At 35.8% G+C, this 25,089-nt stretch overlaps 5 protein-coding genes across 17 annotated transcripts in view; 3 read left to right on the top strand and 2 right to left on the bottom strand.

Moving 5' to 3' along the window:
- LOC106793834 (carbonic anhydrase-related protein 10) overlaps positions 1–2,239 on the top strand; it is a 17,176-nt gene extending 14,937 nt beyond the window's left edge. For all 3 annotated transcript variants that reach the window (XM_014761070.1, XM_014761069.1, XM_014761068.1), the window contains 3 exons: positions 377–505; positions 886–928; positions 1,265–2,239. In XM_014761070.1, the coding sequence (XP_014616556.1) occupies positions 377–505; positions 886–928; positions 1,265–1,281 (189 nt within the window). In that variant the 3' untranslated portion in view covers positions 1,282–2,239. The remainder of the gene's footprint in view (positions 1–376; positions 506–885; positions 929–1,264) is intronic.
- Positions 2,240–4,614: 2,375 nt separating this feature from the next.
- Positions 4,615–11,209, top strand: LOC106793867 (leucine-rich repeat-containing protein 24-like). Of its 11 annotated transcripts, none has more exons than XM_014761139.1 (4): positions 4,615–4,849; positions 7,397–7,585; positions 7,811–8,059; positions 8,463–11,209. In XM_014761139.1, exon 4 carries the CDS (start codon positions 8,545–8,547, stop codon positions 10,537–10,539), a length of 1,995 nt encoding a protein of 664 aa, XP_014616625.1. In that variant the 5' UTR covers positions 4,615–4,849; positions 7,397–7,585; positions 7,811–8,059; positions 8,463–8,544; the 3' UTR covers positions 10,540–11,209. The 11 variants fall into 11 exon arrangements, with proteins under 11 accessions (XP_014616625.1, XP_014616620.1, XP_014616617.1 ...); XM_014761134.1 differs by lacking the exon at positions 4,615–4,849 and adding an exon at positions 5,035–5,163; XM_014761131.1 differs by lacking the exon at positions 4,615–4,849 and adding an exon at positions 5,035–5,173.
- Positions 11,210–12,548: 1,339 nt separating this feature from the next.
- Positions 12,549–17,443, bottom strand: LOC106793833 (CAPA peptides-like). Its single transcript, XM_014761067.1, has 4 exons — positions 17,280–17,443; positions 14,359–14,622; positions 14,112–14,210; positions 12,549–13,178 (listed from the first exon to the last, which is right to left on the bottom strand). The coding sequence occupies exons 1-4, from the start codon at positions 17,338–17,340 to the stop codon at positions 13,087–13,089; spliced, it is 516 nt and encodes a 171-aa protein (XP_014616553.1). The 5' UTR covers positions 17,341–17,443; the 3' UTR covers positions 12,549–13,086.
- Positions 17,444–19,671: 2,228 nt separating this feature from the next.
- On the bottom strand, positions 19,672–21,220 carry LOC106793831 (WD repeat-containing protein 18). Its single transcript, XM_014761065.1, has one exon. It carries the CDS (start codon positions 20,973–20,975, stop codon positions 19,692–19,694), a length of 1,284 nt encoding a protein of 427 aa, XP_014616551.1. The 5' UTR covers positions 20,976–21,220; the 3' UTR covers positions 19,672–19,691.
- An 891-nt stretch (positions 21,221–22,111) lies between these two features.
- LOC106793832 lies at positions 22,112–24,632 on the top strand. The gene is made up of 7 exons (XM_014761066.1): positions 22,112–22,198; positions 22,330–22,754; positions 22,843–23,008; positions 23,105–23,322; positions 23,400–23,567; positions 23,640–23,818; positions 23,890–24,632. The coding sequence occupies exons 2-7, from the start codon at positions 22,645–22,647 to the stop codon at positions 24,027–24,029; spliced, it is 981 nt and encodes a 326-aa protein (XP_014616552.1). The 5' UTR covers positions 22,112–22,198; positions 22,330–22,644; the 3' UTR covers positions 24,030–24,632.
- Positions 24,633–25,089: the final 457 nt, after the last annotated feature.

Below are 25,089 nucleotides of genomic sequence, written 5' to 3'. Positions count from 1 at the left end.
GCACGGTTTTTTTTCCCCGATAATACCGTCGTGTTCCGGATACGTATTTAAAAACAAACAAAAACCTATCCCTCTCTCTCTTTCTCTTTCTCTCTTTCTCTCTCTCTCTCTCTCTCTGTTTATTCGTAGAATAAAATTTTAAAGGGCGCAAACGAATCTATCTATCATCTAGTAAATTTTTGTTTCCCTATCGCGCGCATGATAAACGCGTATCGATCTAACGAAAGTACATTTAACCATTGGGAAAGGGGGTGGGTGGGTGGGTTGGTTGTTGTTGTTGTTGTTGTTGCAAATGCGGAATGGGGGAATGGGAATGAGGATTTTACTTCAGTCCTGATAGACGGTTTCACGTTTCCGATTTCACGTGTGATCGCAGCTCCATGCGCTACGGCAGTTGTATCAGGGTGACATGAAACATCCAAATGCGAAGCTTGGGAACAACATTAGACCGATTCAACCGCTCCACCATCGTCCAATTCGAACTAACATCGATTTTAGCGTGGAGGTACGATTAATTTCTTCAAATAATCTTTCCTTACTTTCTTTTTTTTTATATATATATATATATATATATCTCTGTCTCTGTCTCTCTCATTCTCTCATTCTCACTCTCTCTTTTATTCATTCGTCATTCGTTAATTCGTTTTTTCATTCATTCATTCAATCAGACAATCAGTCAGTCAATCAGTTAGTCAGTCAATCAGTCAGTCATTCATTCATATATAATTTCGTTCTTTTGTTTTTCTTTTTTTATGGGATAGATGATCAATATTCGATATCGATAGGCAGCACGTAATAAACCGTAGAATAGTATTATCTACGTAGAACAATATTCTCAATTATCTTCCCATTTTTTCTCTCTTTTCTTCTTTTTTTTGTTTTCAGCATAAAAATTGTCCAACGATGAACAGGGATCTGTACTACAAAGGTAAGCTTTTAAGAAAAAATGGTCTTATTCTCAAGTGAGTTTTAACGATTATTTTATTCTATCTCGTTTATCTCTATGAAACGATTTATAATTGTTTATACCCCAATTTGTGGTTAATGACAAACAAATAAATAGATGGGAGAAATGAAATGATCGTTATTTAACTTACTTACGAGAGAGACCATTTATTGGATAACAAGAAATTCATAATGAGGAGGAGGAGGAGGAAGAGGAGGTGGAGGAATAGGAGGAGTAGAAGGAATAGGAGAAGGAGGAGGAGGAGAAGGTGGAGAACACAAACAACATCTGACGACTTCTCGTTCATACTTTTTCCAGCCAACAGCTGGAAATAACCCTGAGAGGCTACGAGCTACACGCACTACGATGATCGACGAGGTTATGCGTTTTAATATGAATGAATGAAAGAAATATACTAAAGGGGGAAGGATTGGAAGAGGAGAAAAGGAATAAAAACAAATTGTCTCTAGAGTATGCGAGAGAAGGATAGATATATATTACAAAAAAAAAACAAATAAGAAGAAAAAAAAAGGAAAAAAAAATAATGAGAAACCAGGGATATGATAAAAAGAGTTATGGGGAAAAAAAAAGAAAAGAAGAGAAGAAAATAAAATAAAAAAGAATAACTACGCTTTCCCTCGGACGAGCTGGAACTTCGCTGTGAGAAAGAAACCATTGACATATCAATTGCACGCGTGCGACTACGGTACTCCTAGCGAAACAAGATAAAGAACATGTGTATGTGTATGTGTGTTTTGCGTGATTCTGTGTATGATCGTTTTAAATGAATGGAACGAGTATGTGACAGACAGAAAGAAAGAAAGAAATAATAGAAAGAAAAACGAGAAGTTCGGTGTACGCGTTTATGTGATGGATGTACGAGAGTGTGAAAGAAAAATTGTATGAATGTATGTGTGTGTGTGTGTGTGTGTATGCGAGAGTGAGAAAATATCTGAGAGAAAGAGAGAAAGAGAGATACGTGTCGCACGCACGTACGCACGCATTTTTCAGTAAGCACCTTAAAAAGGGCAAAGCACGCGCTGAAACGTACTAAGCGAGTATTAAAAGGGCCGTTTTCAGGGCGTTTTCAGGGCGTCGAATAAAGCTGAGGATGATGGGCACGGGGGAAAATAAAGGTTGAAATTCTGACCACGGTGAAGTTTAATCGAGCAGCCCCCAATTTTTTCGTGGTCGATGATTATATAGAAAACCGTAATGGTGGTGAGATGATTATTATAGGAAAAGATAAAGAAAATAATAAAGAGAGAGAGAGAGAGAGAGAGAGAGAGAGAGGAGAGAAAAAAGGAAAAATGAAAAAAAATTTACCAATTATAAGAAAAAAAAATGCTTCGTTGTACACTTATTAGACGTGAATTGCCAAGTATGTTTCCAGTAAAGAAAAATAAAAAAAAACTAACAAAAAATGATGATTAAAAACAAATAAAAACTAACATACCAAAAAATATAAAATAATACTGACGCATATACACGTATACATACATACACAGATAAACACGTACATACATAGATACATACATGCGTACATATACATACAAACAGATATTACCTATAGCTAATACAATAGACGCGCGATATAAGGTAAAAGATCATAAAAATATATTATTATACATATACCGTAAACTATTGAAAAAAAGAAAAAGAGAGAGAATGAAAGAATGAGAGAGAAAGTGTGTGTGTGTGTGTGTGTCTGTGAGAGAGAGAGAGAGGGAGAGAGAAATAAAATAGAATAAAAAAAGGTGGAAAAGGTTAAACCGAAAGAAAATGAAGGAAAAAAAAAAATAGATAAAAATTACCACAAAATATAATATAATGTATGAAGCTATATGACTATCGTGGCCTCTGCGCGAGAATGCAAGTGGGAGTAGGAGAGAGAGAGAGAGAGAGAGAGAGAGAGAGAGAGAGAGATGCGATTAAATGTATAAAAATTCGTGCGCTACGGTGTGCGTACTTATCGAACGAAAGTTTATACTATATTCTTGTAATAAAATCTTTGAAAAAGCGCAAGATCCTTGTGTCAAAAAAAAAAAAAAAGAAAAAAATGAAAAAAAAAATATTATAACAAAGAAAAGAAAAGTTAAGAAAGAAAGGGGTAAGATGGGATAAGAAATAGAGGAAAAATAAGAAAAGAAAAGAATAGGAATGAATTGTATAAATAAAATATGTACAACTAGACTCACGTGTTCTATGATAGAAAAACCGCGTGCTGCTTAAATTAAAATATTTTCTTCTTCTTCTTCTTCTTCTTCTTCTTCTTCTTCTTCTTCTTCTTCTTCTTCTACTTCTACTTCTTCTTTTTCTTCTTCTTTTACTCGGGAAGATGCGCGAGATCGTGCTTCGATTTTAATCGGAGTGTAATTAGCGAAAAGAAAAAAAAAGAAAAAAAAAGTGCAATAATAAAAGTTCATTTCCATATCGGATCCTGGTGGGTGTCTCGTGACGTTGCATGTATTTCGTGTGCCAAAAAAAAAGAAAAAGAAAAAATAAGATACACACACATACACACACACACAGAGATTCATATGCATAAACAAAGTAAAAAGAAGCAACGAATTTTTTCCTCCCAGTTTTCGATTACGACCATTATTCTTATTATTTTTCATTCTATTTTAATTGACGAACGTAGACAAAAATTTAGTTAATTAACATAAGAAATACGAATACATTATTTTATGCATTTGATATTACTCAAGCTCCTAATTCCCAAAGAACGTTTCTACACACTTGTAGATATACATATGTAAATTTATCCTAGATAATAATAGTTCCTAATAGTTATTCATGGGATATTACCTATACATCTGCACATATATAGACTTAAAGCAATTTATTTGCACACCTAAATGAATTATGATCGAATTTGTTCTCTTATTTGATTTGATTTTACTAATATTTTTGTCTATAAATCAATTACAAGTACTTTGATTAATCATAAATGTAAATACCAAGTATAAGATCGATAGATATTGTTCTACTTTTTTCTTTTTTTGGGGTGGGGATAGATAATTAGTCTTATTGTTAGATGAAAATTAGAAAGAAAAACTAAAATAGTAGATAATAGTAGTCAGAAATGTAGTAAGCGTAAAAAAGTAAGCATATATATATATCTTCCTACGAACGTCGACAATCGGATGAAAAAAATAAGAATCTCTTGTTCCTTCTCTTGACCCGAATAATATATTATATCAAGGGCGTGTTCAAGAAGGATTATAAGATAAATCGATTGCAGGAATCATCAGTACCGCGAAATGGTAGTAGAATTTCACCTTAATCGACGTGGTAGTAGTGTTTTTTAACCGAAACTACCCTTAACTGGGTCGGTAAGCATCGTGATGAGGATCGGTTAGCAAGATTTCTCGGCGCCTGTTGGTGGGGTTGAAGTTGTTCTCGAATAAAACAAAAAAAAAAAAAAACAAAAAAAAAAGGGAGAAACAACGAGTTTATTGATTTTCATTGCTAGGAAAGAATACAACCTAGAGGGACCGATAGAAATATTGGAAAAAGGTAAGTCGAATATCGTAGCGACGCTTTTTCATGGGGAGGGTAACTCGTGGTCGATCGGGTTACAACCCTTCGTTGAAAACCATCCGACCGATGCGACGCCTGGCGGAGGTTCGATCAAAGTATTCGTTGTTCGAGGAAGTTCGTAAGGGTGTCGTAGGGTGGAACGATTCGTAGTGGAATTAGATGAAGAAGGGTGGCTGGTCGCCACTGGTGCGTGGTGGTAGTGGTGGTGGTGGTGGTATCGAAGGTGTTGCTGGTTTTCATTGAACGTAGAGAAGAGAATTCGACGGTGCTGCTTCGCGACGACTATGCGCCACGCCAAGGAAATTCACGATAATACGAAAGAGAGGGAAGAAGAATCTAAGGGATGAAGAGAAAAAGGTGAGGGCGATAGAGAAATGGGAAGGAGGGGTGGAGTAGGGGGGGGAGATTCGAAGTCGAACGAGTGGGGGATTTGCCGAGAGTGGATAGGTGCGAGAGAATGCGATAGGGTGGAAAGGGAAGGAAAGGGCAGAGTGTGTTGCGGAGGGGAACATAAAAGAGAGAGAGAGAGAGAGAGAGAGAGAGAGAGAGAAGAGAGAGGAGTTTTCGGTATACGCGGATACAGCAGATCCATCGTGTCGGTGGTCCGCTGCGGCAAATCTGCAGATTTCCGTGGCAAAAGTTGGAAATAAGCAACGACGGTGGACGCGACTGTGCGCACACGTATTTTCTTTTAAGGATTATATTCGGCAACTTTCTATTCTCGCGAGAGTTTAACCACCCTATTCGTGACTACGAAAGTAGCCTCGAGTGCGAGCAGACCCAACCAACCAACCAACCAACCAACCAGCCCCCTCCCACCGAGTTCTAAATCCTTTGCCGGAGGACGACGACACTGGTTCTTTCCCTCCCTCCCTCTCTCTCTCTCTCTCTCTCTCTCTCTCTCTTCTTCTCGATTGCCACTTCATATCTCCCACCACTCTCTTTCTCTCCGTTACTCTCATCGTTAGAGAAGAAGAAGAAGAAGAAGAAGAAGGGAGAGATACTACTGGCTGCTGGCGCGCACATACGAAGAAGAAGAAGAGACACGTACCGGGAGGTAGAGAGAGAGGGGAGAAATAAGCAGAGAGATAGAGAGAGAGAAAGAGAGAGAGATAGACAGTGACATACTCGATTCCCTTTTCCCTCTCTCTCTCTCTCATTCACTTACTCTCTCACTCTCACTCGTTGGTTCAGTCGGTCTTTCTCCGTGGCTCACCGTTCCGGTGTTCTACAGAGAGACAGGTAGAGAGACGATGAGGATTCTCGATGGAGGAACCGACGGCGGATTGGTCTCGTTGGTCCGTTTTAAAAGCATGGAAACCACCGCGTACGCCTCTCGCCATTTCCGCGGAGTCGCGTCGTCGTCGTCGTCGTTGTTGTTGTCGTCGTCGTCGTCTGCCTGCACGATACTCAAACCAACACGAGAGGATTGATTGATTGATTTCGACAGAAAATTCTGAAAAAGAAAATAAGAAAGAAAGAAAGAAAGAAAGAAAGAAAGAAGACCATCGAGTCTTCATATCATTTTAATTCGTTAATGATTAATTAACAACAAGTTAATTTTTGTCATCTCTGTTCTTTTCAAAGAGATAACAAACGTCATCGACCGTTCACGAATATTTCATACACAAATTTACGATTCGTACTGGTGAGGATAAACGGTGATTCTCCCGTTCATGTATAATATTATTATGAATAATAATAATAATAATCTTCTATATTTCGTGTGATAAAAAACCAAAAAAAAAAACAGTGTGTTTTAAGTGGCATAGTTCCGAAGAGACTACGATAACAAATTGATCGTTCTTTCTTCTCTTTTTTTATTTTTTCTTCAATACTTGATCTTTTTTATATATATCATTAATATCCAGTTCGCGTCATTTTTCTTTTTTTCTTTCTACATTTAAATATTATCATGTTCTGGAGTGTACGCGAGTAGAAAAGAAAGAGAAAGAGAGAGAGAGAATTAGTGAGGGTGAACGGGTGAACGGGGAAATATTTAATTTTTCCTTTCTCTCTCTCTCTCTCTCTCACACACATACAGTCAACCGCCCTGCTCCCATCTCTCCCGAGATTCACCGACGGTTGCGCAGCATCATCATCGTCCCCAACGCTTGCAATTTCGAGAGTGAAACGTTGTACGCTCGTCTTTAAGGCTCGAGGGAGGTTATAAGCGGGAGCGCGATTGGTTGGCCGGCCACGATACCACGGCACTAGTTCTATCCTTTCTTCGTGTGTGTCTGTGTGTGTGTGTAACTCTCTCTCTCTCTCTCTCTCTCTCTCTCTCTAGCTATATGTGTATGTGTTCGTGCATTAATTCAAGTACCAAGCCGTGATGTAATGGAACGGTCGCGCTGCGGTCGATGGCCGGCCCGATCGGTGATGCACTTGTTAGACACACCGATGGGACCCAAACGGTTGCAATTTTTTTCAGGTCGATGAGAGGAGAAAAAATCTAACACACAACTATTCTTCAACATTCTTATTCGTGTCCCCCGGTATTCAGACCGTGTTACCTAACGTGCCCGATATACAGTGTCTTCTTCTACCTTCATCATCATCGTCGTCATCCTCATCCACCTCCACCTCCTCATCCACCTTCTCCTCCTACTCCTACTCATTTTTTTTTCCCAACGTGGAAGGTCAAAGAACTCTCTCCTCTTTCCTTTTTCCTGTTTTCTATCCTTTTCTTTCTTCTATCGCAGACTTCTGTCACGCACACATGCATACGCATACGCGCGCGCGCGCGCGCGATCCTATGCAGAATATATATATATATATATGGAGTGAGTGAGTGAGTGAGTGTGAGAGAGAGAGTGTGAGAGAGTTTATTCTTCCTATGACGTTTTGTGTTCTCTGATATAATCGACGTAAGCAGTGTTGTCCATTTTCCTTCGTTCACAGGCGATGAGTTTGAAAGTTAAACTGGTGATTCCGAGACAAAAGAAATCACGTCAAGCGTGAAACGATTAACGCGTCGACGTGCTCGGACAAGAAGGCTGGAAGGTTGACAGGATGGGTAGAAACTTGAGAAGCTCGAGAGAGAGGAGAAACGATGTGGTTCTTTTGGAAATCGGATTGCTTCCGTATTAGGTAACGAATCTTGTTTTTTATCTTTTATGTCTGATAATCGAATGACTATCATCCTCTCTTTCTCTCTCTCTCTCTCTCTCTTTCACTTCATCTCTATCTACCTTCCATTCTTTTTTATTTTTCATTTGATTCCTTTTGTATATCGTCACGTGTATTATCTTGAAAGTTAAATCGGTTGCATAAATCCGAATGATTTTATTTCTCTCTAGTTTCTTTATTTTGCAGCTTAAGCCGTAAGGATATATCCGTGGATTCAAAAGTAGGCCGAGTTCCGGTCTACGCGTGCATTGAGTCTACTTAATCAGGATGAAATCCAAGACTCCGGCAACAATAGCCTCGCGATACCCGAAGGACCGGTGGGCAAAATGAAAGCTCCTGAGAAACAATGGAAGCGTCCACGCAAGCATGACGGCCTCTTTCAGATTCGTGGAGGCCATGTTTAGCCGTGCCCAAGGGAAACATTCTTCTTACAAAGTAAGAACAAGGCGCTTCGTTACCGATACAACCTTTAGTTTCCTCTTATATCAAAGTTTTACCTTAAAGCATAATTGGAGACTCCGAGATAGGAAACGTTTGAAAATACGATACGACGTTGGGAATGAATAAAAGTAAACATTAGATTTATACCCGCAGTATATAGTTGCCAGAGAAGAACCTTTTTCTCTAATAGTTTTATCGAAGATACGTTTCTATGGTTGCTCGGATATCGTCTGGATTTATCTATTTCTTTTTTTCTTTTTTTTGTTCTCTTTCCAACCCTCCACGGACGGCTTCCAATTGATTCGCGCGTATCTATATGTGCAATAGTATAGAGGAAAATAGAGAGAAACAGAAAAAACTATTTTCATTGTTCGTACGTTTAAATTCTTTTTCGCAGGCTCGTCTACGTCGAGCCAACCGAAGAATATCAACGGTCGGTTGGTGACCGTGTCACGAGAAAGCTGAACTGCCGGAGGAGTATGTTAGTGACAAGGCAACACCCTCTACGAGGGCGCATATTACTCGCCCTATTCTTACTCGTCGGAAGTTTCGCGTTGCCATCGAAAGCGGCAGCTTTTCCCGATTGGACGGATTGCCCTGCCGTTTGCAGATGCAAGTGGACCTCCGGAAAAAAGTCAGCCCTTTGTCCGGATGCTGGACTGACCTCGCTCCCAGCCTCCTTGGATCCGGACATGCAAGTGTTGGATCTATCTGGCAACAAAATACCGGCCCTACAATCGGAGATATTCAAGCGTGCCGGTTTGTTGAATCTACAAAGAGTTTTCTTGAGAAACGCCGGCATTCACGAGATACACGCGGACTCGTTCAGAGACATGAGGATACTCGTAGAAATCGATCTTTCGGACAATCACGTGAAAAATCTCGAGGCAGAGACTTTCCTCGGTAACGAGAGGCTTAGGATTCTTATACTCAGCGGTAATCCTTTGGGCATGCTCAAGAGCCATCAATTTCCGATTCTCCAACACCTTAGAACTTTGGAGTTACAGAGGTGTTCCTTGACCGAGATACACGGGCAAGCCTTCGTCAGACTCGCAGGCTTGGAATCTCTCAAACTCGATAGCAACGAACTCCAGTACTTGGACGCTCCGGTTATATCGAGTTTACCACGTCTAAAGACACTTACCTTGGACGGCAATCATTGGAGTTGCGACTGCAGATTACGTGGATTTCGTACTTGGTTGATACCGGAGACCCCGAGCAAATTGTATTCCGTGTCACAGTTTTGTTTCGCGCCTGAAAGACTGAAAGGTAGAAAATGGGAAGAAGTGAAGCCAGGAGAATTTGCCTGTGAACCGGAGGTAATCGTATTGGCCAGTACAATCCAAGAGGAGAGTAACGGTAATTTGAGTCTCGCGTGTTTGGCATCCGGAGATCCGGAGCCGGAAGTATGGTGGCAATTGAACGGCGGTCCCGTTAACGCAACCAGAATTTCCGATCAAACATACGTAGGTACATACGTAGCTCGTGTATCCTCCGACACGAATATCGTCTATAACGAGAAATCCGAAAGAGTTACCGCCGACAGGTGGAGCAATTTAACTGTTTACAATGCGAGCGACGGGGACGCAGGAGAATACGCGTGTTTCGCAAAAAACATAGCTGGCCTTGCGAGGGACACCGTAAGCGTAGCCATACCACGTATTTACACGGCACCGACATTGTCCCAGAGCGACAATTGGTTGCTTTGGGTTAGCCTAGCTGGGGGCGGGGCAGCTGCTCTAGGTGCTTCAGTTTCGGCCATATTATTGGCATTCTGTTTGTGCGGTGGCAGTCGTCGCAACGGTAAACGAGAAAAAGTCAAACTGCAAGGAAGTACGAGCTTCGGTGATCAAGAAAAGAAATTATTGGATCTATCAGTGACGACTACGACGGCTGGTAGCGCGAACGATCGTGCCAGTGGTCATGGCAGTTTGGCCGAGGCATGTAGCACCGGTGACCTCGAACTGGCCGAGCGTGTTTCTATCTGTGATCACATGGGAGCTGCTACGGTGACGGTAGAAAGACTTAGACCGGAGATAAGCAATTCGACTAACGTGTGTCGTGCCATACCCTGTCCCGCAGGTTTCCCCCCGCCCCCGCCGGAATTTACGACGGGTGTTTTGCCGGCCGGTATCTTCGGCAACATCTTCATATCCGTTTCTATGCCCCAGGACTCGACGGAACGTTGTTACCCGGACTTACTCGACATTCCGGTCCACGGTGCGGTCAGTGGCGTTACCGAAAAAAATACGGTCGCCGCTTTACCTTCGACCCCATGTGTATCGAGTTTCGCGACGCTTCCTCGACGAGCCCTTCGCAACGCAACGGATCTTGGTTCACCCTACGACAATATGGGCCCGAGGGTCACTGCCAACGGAAGTTCCGCCTTCTCCCTGACCGACGTCGATTTGAGATTATCCCCGCCCCCACCCCCGCGAATCATTCAACCACCCCACGAGTTCGTCTCTCTTTAGAATAATTCTATCCTATATTCGGGTAGAGATATCTCCCTGTGCGCGAATATTAACGAAAAATAATCTAACCCGAGAACGATCGTTGAAACTCGTTCGATGCCACGCGTCGTCGTCATTGTCGTCATCGTCTCGGTTCGTTGAACACGAGTTTCTTCTTTTTTTCTTTCTTTCTTCCTTTCTTTCCGTCTGTCTTTTACATTCAGCCGATAAAAGAGACTCCAAGGCTGATCCTAGAGCTAAAAAATGAACAGAGAGACTTATTCTCAGCTCGTGTGTGTGTGTATGTGAGAGAGGGATATAGAAATAAAGGAAAATATAAAAAAAAGGAAGGAAAGAGAGAAAGAAAGAAAAAGAAAAAGAGAGAGAGAGAGAGAGAGAGAGAGAAAAGACCGTATTATGACGTTCTCGAGATTCCAGGACAGAGACACGAAGAGAACCGGTGATTCCAGAAAAGGAGCAATTTTAGCTACGTGTCAGGTTGACACCTGTCTCTGAATTTTGAATATCTGTCTGTCCGCTTGTCTGCCCGCCTTGCCTGCTTGCGTGAGTGCCCGAGAATATCTCGTAACCCAAATGACGAAGAGATACGATCAAAGAAATGATAAGAAAGAGAAGTGGGGAGAAAAAAGAGATGAGGAAATAAAAAAGAAAAAAAATGAAAAAAAAAAGAAAATACTTATATATATATATATATATACATATATATACATATATATATATATATATAAAAGAAAAAAAGAAAAAAAAAGAAGAAAAACCGAGAGAAAGAGAGTTTCCGTTTTTAGTCGTCGATGTCTCCGAAAATGACAATGGGACATTTGTACATAGTTCGCGATCTCCTCCAACAAAGTTCATCGAACGAATCGATAACCGTGACGAACGAAAGAAGAATAAAAAAGAAGAATAAGAAGAAGAATAAGAAGAAGACATAAAAATGAAGAAAAAGTATCTTTCCTTCTTTCACGGCCGATTATTTCTTCTCCGTACCTTTGCATCCCCCTAACCAATCATCCCCCACACACTCTCATTTCCGTCTCCGGTCCTAATCCCCATTTCCCATCCCTCAACTCTTCTTCCTTCTCCACCACCATCACCACTTCCACCACCACTTCCACTTCCCCACCTCTATTATTCCGCCCTGAACCCTCTACATTCATTCTCAAAGTATATCACTAGTTTGTTACATAATCTTCGTGTGTACATATTTGTTATTACGTAACACGCATTACGAGACACGTAATCTCGGTGTCAAGTCCACGTGAGTTAGCGTACGCGAATCCACGTGGGAGATACATCGGTATTCATTATGAACACTTTGTCAATTAATAAAACGATTGAATTTTATATACCGCCGACTTGTCAAACTTTTCATACCTTTTTGTTTTCATATATATATCAGAACTATATTTATTATTATTGTTGCTGCTGCTGTTGTTGTTGTTGTTGTAATTATTTTTAACCCTTTCGTTAAGGGTTGCTTCAGAGCGAGTGATATAAGTAGATACTAATCGTTAATAATTTAAGATTTAATCTTCGTCACTCTTTGATCATTAATATTATATTATTATTTATTTTTTTGATTATCACAGAATGTCATTTACAAAAATTCCAACACAATCTTAGAAATCTTATTGTTTATTATCATTGTCATCTTTTTTTATTGTCATAGTCATTTGATATAGATACAATATGGTTCATTTTGTATATATATATATATATATATATATATATTTTCTTTTTATTATATTCTTTCAGCACATATATAATTAATTTCTTCATTGATTAAAAGAAGTGTGCACAGTGATATAGAACGTATAGTCGATCTAGGGAAAAGCAAATCGTGAATAATAGCAGGGATCATTGTTACCTCGGTAATGATTTTTGTTTCGTTCCAGGCCATACACATTACGTATTTAATTTATTGAAGGTTTACTGGGACAAAGGACGAGAGACAGAAATATAATAGAATGTGTAATTTTCGTGAAACAACCTGGTCCCGCTTCTACTTCTTTTTTTTTTCTCTCTTTCTCTCTCTCTCTCTCTCTCTCTTCTTGTTCTTCTTACTCTTTCTCGTATACGTTATATACCTTTGTTTTAACGAGAGAAGTTTACGAGCAAGTGCATTAATACGTTAACGAATCTGAAAACTCTTCTTGCATGTATATATATGCGTGTATGTGTCTGTGTATGTGTATGTATGTATGTGTACTCTAGTTTTATTCAGATAAAATGTATCAGATATCAGATGGGAATTAGAAAGTCGACCAATTGGGAGGAGGAAAAAGGAGGAGGAATAAAACTCGGAGGTAAGTTACGATAAGATGATTCAAAATAAGAATTTCTTCGGATATCGTCATATTAATTCGTTCTATTTGTCTTTTATTATTTTAATCACTTCCTCTTCCCCGCCGTTAAATTATTATTTTAATTTCTTTTTTGTTCATTTCATTTTATATCTGTCAGCAATAAATTAATTTTCACCGTTTTCGGGGGTATCTTCGTTTAAATGTTGGTTAAAATCACGAAATTCTTCCAGCAGGATCAAATTCAAAGGACATTCGTTGGAGGATCGTGATCGGTAGTATCTCTTCCGGTTCTCGGTAGACTCCACGTTATTTGTCCTTGACGTGGGTACGAACCTGTTGATAAGGAAGAAAATCGATGAGAGAGAAAAATAAAACAAATGATTTTTCTTTTTAAATAATAATTTCAAAAAGAAGAAAGGAAAGAAAGGAAGGAAGGAAGGAAGGAAGGAAGGAAGGAAGGAAGGAAGGAAAGGGTTAAATTCGAACAATCTATTAAAACTGATAGCTTAACACGGTTTTAGTAACGATGTCTAATGATCATCCTCCCATCCAGAGAAGTCACGCGATCATAGTGAATATCTTGAATAAGAGAGAATTAGATAAAGATAGATAGATAGATGAATATAGAGAGAGTGGAGTGGGGTGGGGTGGGGTGAGGTGGAGTGGGAGGAAGAGGATCGAACGAAGCTAACGGAGAATGCGCTTTCGGATAGTAGTATGGAAACTAATGACCTACGTTGATTTATCGTGCCACACATTAGCCACTAGGAACACTTAATTGCCTACTAAATTGTGAAGGTACCGTGTATCGGATTTGCCATATTGCCAACCAACATCCCACCCAACGTGCTAAGATTAATTCCGTTAGTGCATTTCTCTAGGTACCACCGAACATTTTCGCGTTATATTATGTTAATCGATATATGTACACGCACGTGTACACACATATGTTTTTACTCATATATATCTATAAGGATTTGCAATATGTCAAACGTTTCTACGCTTTTATTCATCTGACGAAATGATTTTTCTTTCCTTTCTTTTTTTCCCCATTTGAATATTAGTAACGATAATTACGATAAAAAGTTAGTCAAGAATGTTAGTAGTGATGAATATGCGTGTATGTGTGTGTTGTTTCTTTTTTTTTTTTTGTATAAAAGTATAAAAGAAAATAATTAAGAAAAATATATGATAAAATTCTAGTCCTAGTAGAGAAAAAGAAAACATTGATTTGATAATTAATTTTTGATAAGATTAAAAACGTACGTAAGGCAAGATTGTGGGATTGTAAATCTTCGTGTTGTTTTAATTTAGGATAAATTTTATCCAGGTGTCTCACGAACGCTCCTAAATCTGGATGAAATTCTGAAAAAGAAAAAACAAACCACGCGAACACGCGCACAAGTTTTTTTTTATTAATTATTATTATTATTATTATTATATTATTATTTTTCTTCGTTTGTTTATATGAAACAATTTTTGTCGTATTTTAATTGATTTGTAAATGATTTACCGTCGTATTCGGGTTCGTAAGTAGATTCAATCTCGGATTCACGAGTTGGAAGAATTTCTAAATCGTTGATGGAACCCATATCGTGTTTTCGATCAGCACCGATGTAAAACAATGGTAAATTCGATCGTCCAGGTCGCGGATAAGGGATAATACCAACTGGTCTTGACGTTCTTTGAAATTCCGTCATTTCGGAGCTTCTTCCAATTCTTGGATAAGCAACCAATCCCGACGAACGTCTGCAGTTAATTTTTTCATTTCGTACTTCTGTAACACATACAAACCCTTCATTAATAACAACAATCACTTTTTCTTCTAATATCGTTGGCCAATCAAAAAAACACGTCGATGCAATTACCCAAATGTACTCAAAATGAAAGAAAAAATTGAAGCAAAATGTACGTTAGATTGAAAAATTGGCTTGCAATTAAATCAAAAATTAATATCACTCGTTCCTCTGTACGTAGTATCTATATTTTTATACGGGGATTAAAAAAAAATAAAAGAAAAGAAAAATAAGATAAAGAAGGGGAAGAAGAAAACAAAAAAGAAATAATTAACCAACACAGCTGCTAATAAAAACTGGCCGTGTTCTTTTTAATTTTCTCTCTCTTTCGATATATATACACACCTATATATTTTCTTTTTTTTTTATAAATATCAAAAAAGTATCAAAGTAGGTCAATAAGATACTCGCGTCTAATTAGCGTCCTTTAACGAGTTTTCCCAAGCCGTTGAAATTAACTTGGCACGAGATTTTATTTGTCTAACGCTTACGAATCATTAAATTTGTTTTTTTTTTGTTTTTTTTTTTTTTTTTCCACTAACATCGACGACGACGACGATTCGTTTCATTTCACCGATGCAACCAAATTGATTGAGAATTAGAAAGAGGAACGGGGTGGATACGGTGATATCCGTGCACGATAAAATACAGAAACGAAAAATAGGATGGAAACGGGAGAATCTATGTGTTTCCTTGATATAGTTGAAACCTTTCAAACTTGCAATGCTATGGTTATACGCGGTCTCTACGTGGGAATACTTTTTTATTTTTTATATTTTATTTTTTATATCGAATGCCGTAGGAGATACAGCTCGTATCAATTTAGTAACATTTTTTATCTTTCTCTTTCTCTTTCTCTCTCTCTCTCTCTTGCTGTGTTAAAGTCCATTGTCGATCAATATGCGACAGATTGAAACTACGAATGAACGTTAACGTTGGCCTTTAATATTTTACGGTTATTTCAGATTTTAGAATTTGCGTGGGAAACAAAATTTGAAAACCGCTACCACGAAACTCGGGGCCGAACTATTAAGACAAAAAATTGGCCTAATGTATCACGATGATTCGATTGTATATATCGATTGTATTCTATCGGAATATTTTCTTTTTTTTTGGTTTATCCTTTTTGAAGAATAAAAATACGAATAAAGAAGAAACTTTTCTATTGGAAAATCAAAATATAGATAAGAGATAAAAGTGTATTAACCTTTGTCTATCGCGAATAGAAATAAAAAAAAAAAGAGAAAAATGCGAACGAGTATACGGTGTAACGATATATGTAAATGTACATATATACTATGAAAGTGTACAAAGTGTATACATGTTGTCAACGTTACCTTTGATATCATCCTATTACTCGATTCGCGAATTAAATTGTTACAACGAAATTGAATAAGTGACTTGTAAATTCAAAAACCTTTCAAATCTATTGCAATGAAAATATTTTTTTTCTTTTTTTTTTAATTATTTAAATGATAAAATTGTTAGAGCGATAGAGGAAAATATTTGTTTACGTGATCGCGAATAGAAAAATAATTTAAATACTTCGATTAAAAAAAAGAAAATAAAAATCCAGTGGTAAAAGTGATAGATAAAATAGAAAAAAAAAAAAACAAAAGAAATCTTTGTTTCTCGATCGTGAATGTTAGGATATACTATAGAAAAAGAATGGACCAGAGATAGTGAGAAAGATAGGAAGATGGTTAAAAGTATAACATGGAAATGCATACCAAGCTACAAAGAAATACTTGTATTCTTTGTAGAAAACGTTCAAAGTGGAAACTGTATCGAATGTGGAATTTTTGAGATCCGTCAATAGAATAACCTCTGCAATACTCTATGATTTATCTCTTTTAAAGCAAAGGTAAAGAGATAAATAAAGAAAATTCTTTGTGAAAATACATTTGAAAGTTGCATTCTTCCGCCTTCGCGCGCGGGCGCGCCCATGCACAACAACAAAAACGAATCTTTGATGAAAAGCCCTTTTTATATTCGACATAGCACAACTTTATTCCGAGATAAACGTATTAAAAATAAAATATCACCATATATATATATTTTCTATCCATTAAAACCATATAAAGAGTGAGATATATTTAGCGATTCAATGTAAACCCATAAGATCGTATAAAGTGAAAGAGAAAAAAACGAGATTGAACGTTTGTTTCCAAGAAATTTATCGTATTTTTCTTTATCCTTCCTCTAACTAGATACACGTTTGTTTGATATTAAAAAACAAAACTAATAAAAAAAAAAAAAAAAAACAATAGAACCCTTCTTCATCCGGAATATTCTCACATTTACAGTTTACTTTAACGTTTTTACATTCGTAAAGAATTCCTTTTTTTTTTTTTACATAATAAACGATTCACGGAAAGAGAGAGAAAAAAAAGAAAAGTTGACAGAATACGGAGAAGAATGATCGAACCCCTGCGAACTTTTGATTAATTTTTAATCAAATAAAATGAAGAATATTAAAAAGAAAAAAAAACTGAGAAACATGCACACAGTATCATTCATTCACGATTACGTTAATTAATTGATTTATAAACGTATCATATATACGCGTATGCATATGTAAATTAATTATTAATCGATATCGTAATACTTTTTAATGATATTCGTTGATAAAACTTACGATCGATGGAGATTGCAAATATCAGTAAGATCAATGGAAGAAATACTCGATGATAAGACATTTTGAAAATTGAGAAGATATCCCTCTCTCTATTATATTTTTCTCGGTTCTTCTTGAATTTTAGTCTTCTCTTGTTTTTCTCTTATTCTTCTTCTTGTTATTTTTCTTCTTCTTATTCTTATTCTTTTCTTAGGGGATGTAGGAAAGAAGAAAGGAAAGATGGTGCAGAGTATGGAGAACGCATCAACACTGGATGTCTCGAGGTATCTCCCGTCCGATTTTATACCAACCGCCTCCATCCTCTTTGCGAGAGGGTTGCTACCCCCCATACACCCCCCATACAACATACAACCTCCCCTAAGTCGTCCTCCTTTCCCTCACATCCCTTTCTCTCGTTGTTGCGTTTCTACCATCTCAGCAAGCAACCATCCTTCTCTCTCTCTCTCTCTTTCTTTCTCTCTTTCTCTTATTTTCCTTTTCTTTTTCTTTTTCCTTTTTCTTTATTCCTTAGACTGGAACTATCGTGAAACGCGTTCCTCTTTGCGTTCCACTGCTTACCTATGTTAGATTTTATATCCATGACGTACCAAATACGATGATGTGAATTTAATAAAAAATTTCTTTCACTCTCTTTCCCTTTGGATCTCTTTGTGTATAGAGGTACAATGTTTTTTCTTTTTTATAAAAGGGTGTTTTTGAAAAAGTAATGGATCAACTCTGAGAGGTATACTTTTTTTGAAATAAAAAGAAAATAAAAAATAAACAAAAAAAAATAGAACAAAATATTAAATAAAATCAATTGTCCGGTGTTGTCCGAGATTTTCTCTCTTTCTTTTTCTTTACGCTTCTTCTTTTTCTTTTTTTTTTTCTAATTATTTTTACACGCGGTTAAAAAGAAAATAATCGAAATTTATTTTAATGTAATTTAAATAAGATACACGAATGTTTAGCTCTATTTATTATTTAACTGTCATTTTATTATTTTTATTTTTCAATAATATATAAAAACCGAGTAGGATCAAAACGATTAATTCAAATTGTAAAAAACAAAAATTATTTATAAATATTTTCCTTTCCGTTATATTTTCAATGATTTTTTTTTTCACAAACGTATTGATTGCATAAAAAAAGGAATTATTCGTGATTTAAGTTGTAGAATTTCGATAGTTCGATATCCGAATATAACTCGGACTGAAATAAATCGTGATTTATTTTACCCTTTCGAAGGTGATTTTACGTTAAAAAAAAAAAAAAAAAGAAAAAAGAAAAAATAAAGAAAAGAACAGAAAAAACAAAAAAGAAATTAGGACGCGTAACGTTATTTTATCGGATCACGCGTAGATTTATATAAAGCGTGACCCCATGATTGTACGACAGCTTATAACGTATTATTATTGTAGACGTGACATATCCTCATCGATATATTCCCTGTTAGGATACACATTTTAGGTGCATTAATCTAGCCGACGTGACAATTTAGTTTGTTTTTATTCCTTTTTTCATCGATCATCGATTGATCGATTGATCAATTACAACGTCTCAACAATTAATCGATTTTTTTTAGATATTTTTGTTGTTTTATTATTATCGAGTTAAATATAACTCGATCATCGATATGATTTATTAATAACATTAACCATAAAAGAAAAAAGAGAAAAAAGAAAAAAAAAATTTAATTCGAATAGATTCATAGACTTCCGTTTAAGTCGAACGATTAATTTATATGCAAACTGGTTAGTACTATAGTTAAACTCCCTTAATTTGCTTGTAAAACACGATTCTTCTATCTTGTCTATGAGCTTGTTTCATTTACATACGTGCACCTAACTAACCCTTAGTTCATTTAAATACAAAGGATATAGGAAAATGACGTTAATAAGGGATCCTATGTTACATTTAACGTTGCACCTAGTAATAACATTATTTTCTTCCTTGTTTTTTTTCTTTTTTTTTTTTTTCCTACAGCTCGTGGAAACTTGGCCGATTTTTTTTTTTTGTTCATTTATTTCGTTGTATTTTTCTAGTCTCTAAATTCAACGTTATTTCTTAAAATGAGTATTCTTCGTAAGAAAAAAAAAATATATATTATATTTCAATCGGTGAAAACAACGATAGAAAATAAAATTTAAAATATACACGTAGGATAGAAATTATTTAGAAATGAAATATTATTTGCGAATTAATTGAGAAAGAGTAAGGAAATTAGGGAAAGGGTAATACCTTTTCTCAGTATTCATTAATTAAAATTAAATCAACAAACAAATCTAGGTATTACATCTCGAGTAATCCCTAATTTCTACTAAATTTCTATCAATGTAATAATAAAATGAAAAAGGGATATATCATTTTCTCTCATAGAGTAATTTTTTTTTTAAATAATCTTTTATTATTTTTCAATTGTAAAAATAATGTTTATTGATCTTGTAGATTATTGGTCGATGATTTACATTTTAAAACATATTCAACGGCGCATTTGTATAAATCCGCGTTGATCTTCTTAAGTTTCTTATTTTCTTCCATCAAATTTTCCAATTTACGAGTAGTATTTTTGTCTATATCCGATCGAGAAGATTCTTCCTCGACGAAAGAATGAAAATTTAAAAAATCCGAAGTATCTCGTCCTTTTCTCGTGATATCGATGATATTTTCCTTTGCGTTATCTTCCGATACCCTTTGCAAAGGATGAATTTGCAACGAAGGTTTTAAATCTTGTATATGAAAATTGTTAAAACGTTTCGAAAATAATGCCGAGGTTATTTGTCCTTTGTGGGCAAAGGTTTTAATAATCTCACGATTGTCCACGTCCCAGAGATGCACTTTTCCATTTAAACACGCGGAAAGTAGATTCCGACAATCGTTCGATACCGACAGAGAAACGATTGTTGATTCGTGTCCCCGATAGATGGTGTTGTCATCCGCTTCATCGTTTATTATGATTTTCACGTGGTGTTCTATACCTCGTGGTGGCTCGTGGAGATAAAATTTGTAAATTAAACCGCTAGTTGTACCAACGAATAATTCGCTTTCTGTTGCATTCATGCAAACCGAGGTCAATGGTAAATCGAATACGAAAGTACCAAGTAATTTACCGCCGTTGAGATCATAAATATTTGCGGTATGATCCAACGAAACGGAACATAACCTCGCACGTGGTGCGCAATGGCCAACGTAAAGATCTTTCACCGGCAAAGTATGATTTGAAAAGGAATAAACAGGATGGGATCGTTGTTCCTCGTTGTTTATTACATTGAACAATGACCAAACTAGTATCAAACCATCCTCTCCGGCACTAACGAACATCGAACTGTCTTTGGTAAATTTCAAACACGTTATCATTTGATAATGTCGTGCTATTATCGCTAATAATCGACCATTACAAAGCTGCCAAACGTACAGTTTTTCATTAATCGCGGCTACGATGTAAGAACCATCCGGGGTGGACGTTAAAGCGGACACTTTTCCTGGAGTTGTTAATCTGATGTTAGAAATTGGCCTTTGACTGTTCAATGGCCATACGTGTAATCGTGGTTTAGCTGAATCTGCACCCAATAAATAACAATCACTTAAAACTTGTAAGGTCTTATTTGCGATAGGTGTTGCATGTTTGTAGGTTGATAAAAGTGATCCTGTATTTGGATCCCATGCTGCTGCACTCCAATTTTCGGCAACGTTATCACTCGTTATAATTAATTCCATTGTTTCTACTTAATTCATTAATTTTTACTTAAAATTCTTTACACATCCTCTTCTCAATTGAACTATTTTTTCTCATCGAACATAACCTCGTTAAAAGATTCACCGAAACGAGTGTTTTAACACGGTCAAAGAATACAGAAGTACATAGAAGCTCGCAACTCCATTTTTTTCTAACCAAATTTATTTTAGTTACTAACCTGACGACCAGTGGGCAGTAGTAAGTACTTAAAGCGATGACAGTACATTCTTTGATTGTATATGACAATATATGTATGTAATATATTTATATTGTAATAGAATTTTAAATAATGACATTAAATTTTTAGTGTATATACATGTGTGTGCCTTCAGAAATGTATTTAAACATATATTTTAAAAAATAATCATTTAAGGCATTCAATTAGAAAAAAATATCAAAGATTTGTTATTAAATCTAACGATTTTGAATTAGTCATGTACGTGTGAGAAGTCTGCATTCATAAAATATAGTATATGTCGAAAAAATTTATATTTCGTATGTCTATACGACGAATATCTTCATTTTTACATAATTATTTTAACGCTCTTGCGCAGTGATGATGACTTCGAGGGTAAACTTTTCCTGTAATATAAGTAGAATGCATTAGAGTATTAAAAAAATTGTTAATTAATCGAAGGAAATTAATACAATAGACTACTCTCTACAGATAATATAATTATTAATGTTTAAATGATTTATTACACACACTAAGACAAATTCAATTACGTACGTATGAACATCCATCACATAGATTACATTTCTAAAAATAATTTTTAACATATTTCACGATCATATAGATCATATTTAATATCTTACATAACTTTTGTATACACACGTGCGTTTATATATTACGAAAGTGGTATAAGTTCATTTTGTAAGCATAATTGAGAAAACACATAATTTTCACTAACTAAAAATAAACCATTGATATTATATAATTATATCTATTAAATTATAATCTATTAAATAATAGACTTACATCATTTTCATAATAAACAGTCTGTGAAAATGATTTGTAAAAGTATTCGGCGATTATAAAACACGCGCCAAAATTTGAGCTTGGTTGTTTTTCAAATGTTTGCTATCGTTAGGCGGGAAAATTGGAAGCCATGATGGCATAGGTTGATAAGCACGTAGCTTTAAACATTGAATAGATATTAAATAGAAATTGTTGTGCATCTTTTAGAATACGTTAGAAATAAAGGTGAAGAATTGTTTTCTTTTTATTAACGTATTAATAATAATAGTCGAGAGAATAAAAGTTATTATTTCGATATCGATTATATATCGATCGTTCGTTCCTAATAAACGATATAACAATTGTTTTATTTCTAGAATCTTTATCGAAGTGAACAAATAGACAAGGTAACGTTTGCATAAAATCCAGGATGACCTTGGTAAGGTGACACGAATTATTACGAACGAATAGTATAAAAAGAGTATCGGTGCATTGGATTTTTATTACGTCGCAAGTGAATCTCGGGTTTCATGTGATACGATTTTAAGGTTATGTGTATGTTCTTTTGTTATGTATCTATTACATACTACTACGATGGTATCAAGTTTGGTACAGTGATCTAACGTTATTATTCTTGTATCTAATAATAATACAGTCTATAATTAAAAGAACACATTTAATTGATCTTGTCCATGGGATTTATCGATGATGAATTGCACGAAGTATCTAAACTTTGTCATAATGTCGTCAATAATAGCCGCCTCGTTTCTTGTGTGCAGACTATGGTTCGCGTCGAAATAACGTTAGTTTATGTTTTTTTAATTATTATAAATGCGTATATACACATGTATTAGAATAAATTTACTTTTTTAACGTTTGATACATTTCAGGAAGACAGTGTTCAAGAGGATCGTCGTGTGCATTCAATTCCCAGAAAATTATCCTTCCGTCCCACTTTTAATCGAGCTTAAGAGTAAAACTTTGTCGGAGAGATTACTTGCCAAGTTAACAGAAGTCTGCGAGAAAGAGTGTAAGAATTTGTTGGGGAAAGCGCAGGTATGTTTTAATTGTAAATAACAATGAGTCGATGTTCTTTTTATCATTTTATATAAAGAAAACATTTCTAAAACTATTTTTCTCATATTTCTCAAGGTATTACCTACTTTAAGGTTTATTCGTAATTTCATAGAAGAAAATCCTCTGATTTGTTGTTACGATGAGATATCTTCCATAAAGAAATTGCTCCAAGAGCAAGACGAGTTTAAACTGAAGCAGAAGAATTCTAGCATTGGATTGCGGATTCAACAAGGATTGTATTATTTTAAAGTTAAGATTGAAGTACCTAACGATTATCCAGAGAATAGTGTAAAGTAAGTTTAATTTTTGGATTTACTTTTGTAATTTTTCAATTATATGTTATGTTACACCGATCATTGTTTCAATTTAGCTTAGGAGACGCAGAATCAAACTTTCCACCCGTACTCAGTCGTTATTTTCTAGGCCAAGGTAAAGAATTAGGTAGAAGATGCGTGCAACCACCACTGAAGCCAGGACCTCGGCAAAAAGCCTTTGTACCTTCTCCCTCCTTAAATGTCGTTGTTTCCTTCCTTATAAAGTAAGTTAATTTGTTTTGCAACAGCCATGTATTGATGAGTTGAGTTTCTTTTACAATAAACATTGATTGTAGATCGGTGAAAACATTGCCCAGAGAAAATTGTCAGTCGTGCAAGGCAGCTTGCTTACCGGCCAATCCAGAAGAAGTAGTGATAGACGAAAAAGCAGACCTCCATGTAGAAAGGTTGTATTGCAGTCACTTGTTTCACTTACAATGTCTTCTAAAATTTATGAAGACACCGCCATTCCATGGTGAGCTATTCGCAAATTATTTTATTATTTTTTTATATATGATATTCTATAGACATTTTTGCTCTCGGTAGGGGGTAAAAAATGTCCAACTTGTGCACAGCGCATTTATCATGACAAATGGGGCGTCAGCGAAAAGCTCGCAGAAGATCGTTGGGCACACGAGCAGGCGCGTGCTAGGGAATTGGCAGAGGTAGCTGACTTTTTGAAATGAATCCTTTGCTGACGTGCACAAACATGTGGTTTATCTATCCATGGTATAGTTAGGTAAACATTAATGAAAGAAAAAGTCAAATACCACGGTGCATCCACTAGTGGTAGTTGTGGTCTTAATGAAATCTTACCACTAATCAGTTTTGACTTAACCGACCAACCAATTAATTCATATTTAATATCATAAGAGTCCATTAAATATAAGCTATTGCAGGAAGGTTTATAAATCGTGTCAAGCGGAATACAATGCAATCGTTCCCACGTTGACAATGGTTTCTTATTTTTTTTTTATTTTACGGTTTGTCTAATTCGAATGAATTAATATTTTGGTTAATATTATTCAACTGCTTATATACACAAAAGTATGTATATCCTAAATGATGTGTTTTACTATAAGCTAAGATTTTGATATATTTTTAAATATTAATTAATGATATTCTAACTGAAATGTTATTTTGAAAAATGTAGGTTTTATGTTATTGTGTCGCAGTGTTTATTTTTTCAGTGAAGATGCTCTCCTGAATAAAAAAAATACTAAAATGTTTACAAAAAAAAAAATAAATAAATAAATATCTATTAACAAATGAAAGTTATATGAAAATAAGACAATTTCTAGCTTTATCATTTTCTTTTTTTTTTATCTATACCAAATGTTTCTTGATATTATCTATAGTTGGAATACGACGATAACATCTACAGATAATAGAGAGGAAAAATGAGATAATTTTAATTACACTGGACGTATATATATAGAAATTAAATTATATTAATAATTAATTATTATACATATATTTAGGATAAAGTTCTTAGATCGAAACTAGTATCTTTGTGTAATAAAAAAATATGAGGATGATCAGGGAGAGAGGAAAGTAGTAAACAATAGTAAGAGAGAGCCCTTTTATGCACTGTAAGTATTTTCAGATTTGTATAAACGCGTGCTATGTTTCTCTTTCGTATGTAAAGAAATGTCTTTTGTATATTTCTTTGTGACCGTGGTTGTGACGTATTGATCCTCTGTACCGACTACGGTGATCCTCTTTCTATCTTTCTCTTTTTCTCTC

The sequence above is a fragment of the Polistes canadensis genome, unplaced genomic scaffold (assembly GCF_001313835.1).
Source record: "Polistes canadensis isolate GaletaPanama2010 unplaced genomic scaffold, ASM131383v1 scaffold_19, whole genome shotgun sequence".
Lineage (NCBI taxonomy): Eukaryota > Metazoa > Arthropoda > Insecta > Hymenoptera > Vespidae > Polistes > Polistes canadensis.
Note: the sequence above shows the minus strand (reverse complement) of the source record. Positions and strands in the feature narration are given on the sequence as shown.

What these genes read in the sequence shown, in the direction of transcription:
- LOC106793867 (XM_014761139.1), top strand. Translation starts at nt 8,545, where the DNA reads ATGTTAGTGACAAGGCAACACCCTCTACGAGGGCGCATATTACTCGCC.
- LOC106793831 (XM_014761065.1), bottom strand. Translation starts at nt 20,975, where the DNA reads ATGGAATTAATTATAACGAGTGATAACGTTGCCGAAAATTGGAGTGCA.
- LOC106793833 (XM_014761067.1), bottom strand. Translation starts at nt 17,340, where the DNA reads ATGTCTTATCATCGAGTATTTCTTCCATTGATCTTACTGATATTTGCA. An exon ending in TTACGAACCCGAATACGACG is followed by an intron (nt 14,211 to 14,358) that starts GTAAATCATTTA and finishes TTTCTTTTTCAG; the next exon opens with AATTTCATCCAGATTTAGGA. An exon ending in ATCCCACAATCTTGCCTTAC is followed by an intron (nt 13,179 to 14,111) that starts GTACGTTTTTAA and finishes CCTTATCAACAG; the next exon opens with GTTCGTACCCACGTCAAGGA.
- LOC106793832 (XM_014761066.1), top strand. Translation starts at nt 22,645, where the DNA reads ATGGGATTTATCGATGATGAATTGCACGAAGTATCTAAACTTTGTCAT. An exon ending in ATGGTTCGCGTCGAAATAAC is followed by an intron (nt 22,755 to 22,842) that starts GTTAGTTTATGT and finishes GATACATTTCAG; the next exon opens with GAAGACAGTGTTCAAGAGGA. An exon ending in GAAGACACCGCCATTCCATG is followed by an intron (nt 23,819 to 23,889) that starts GTGAGCTATTCG and finishes TGCTCTCGGTAG; the next exon opens with GGGGTAAAAAATGTCCAACT.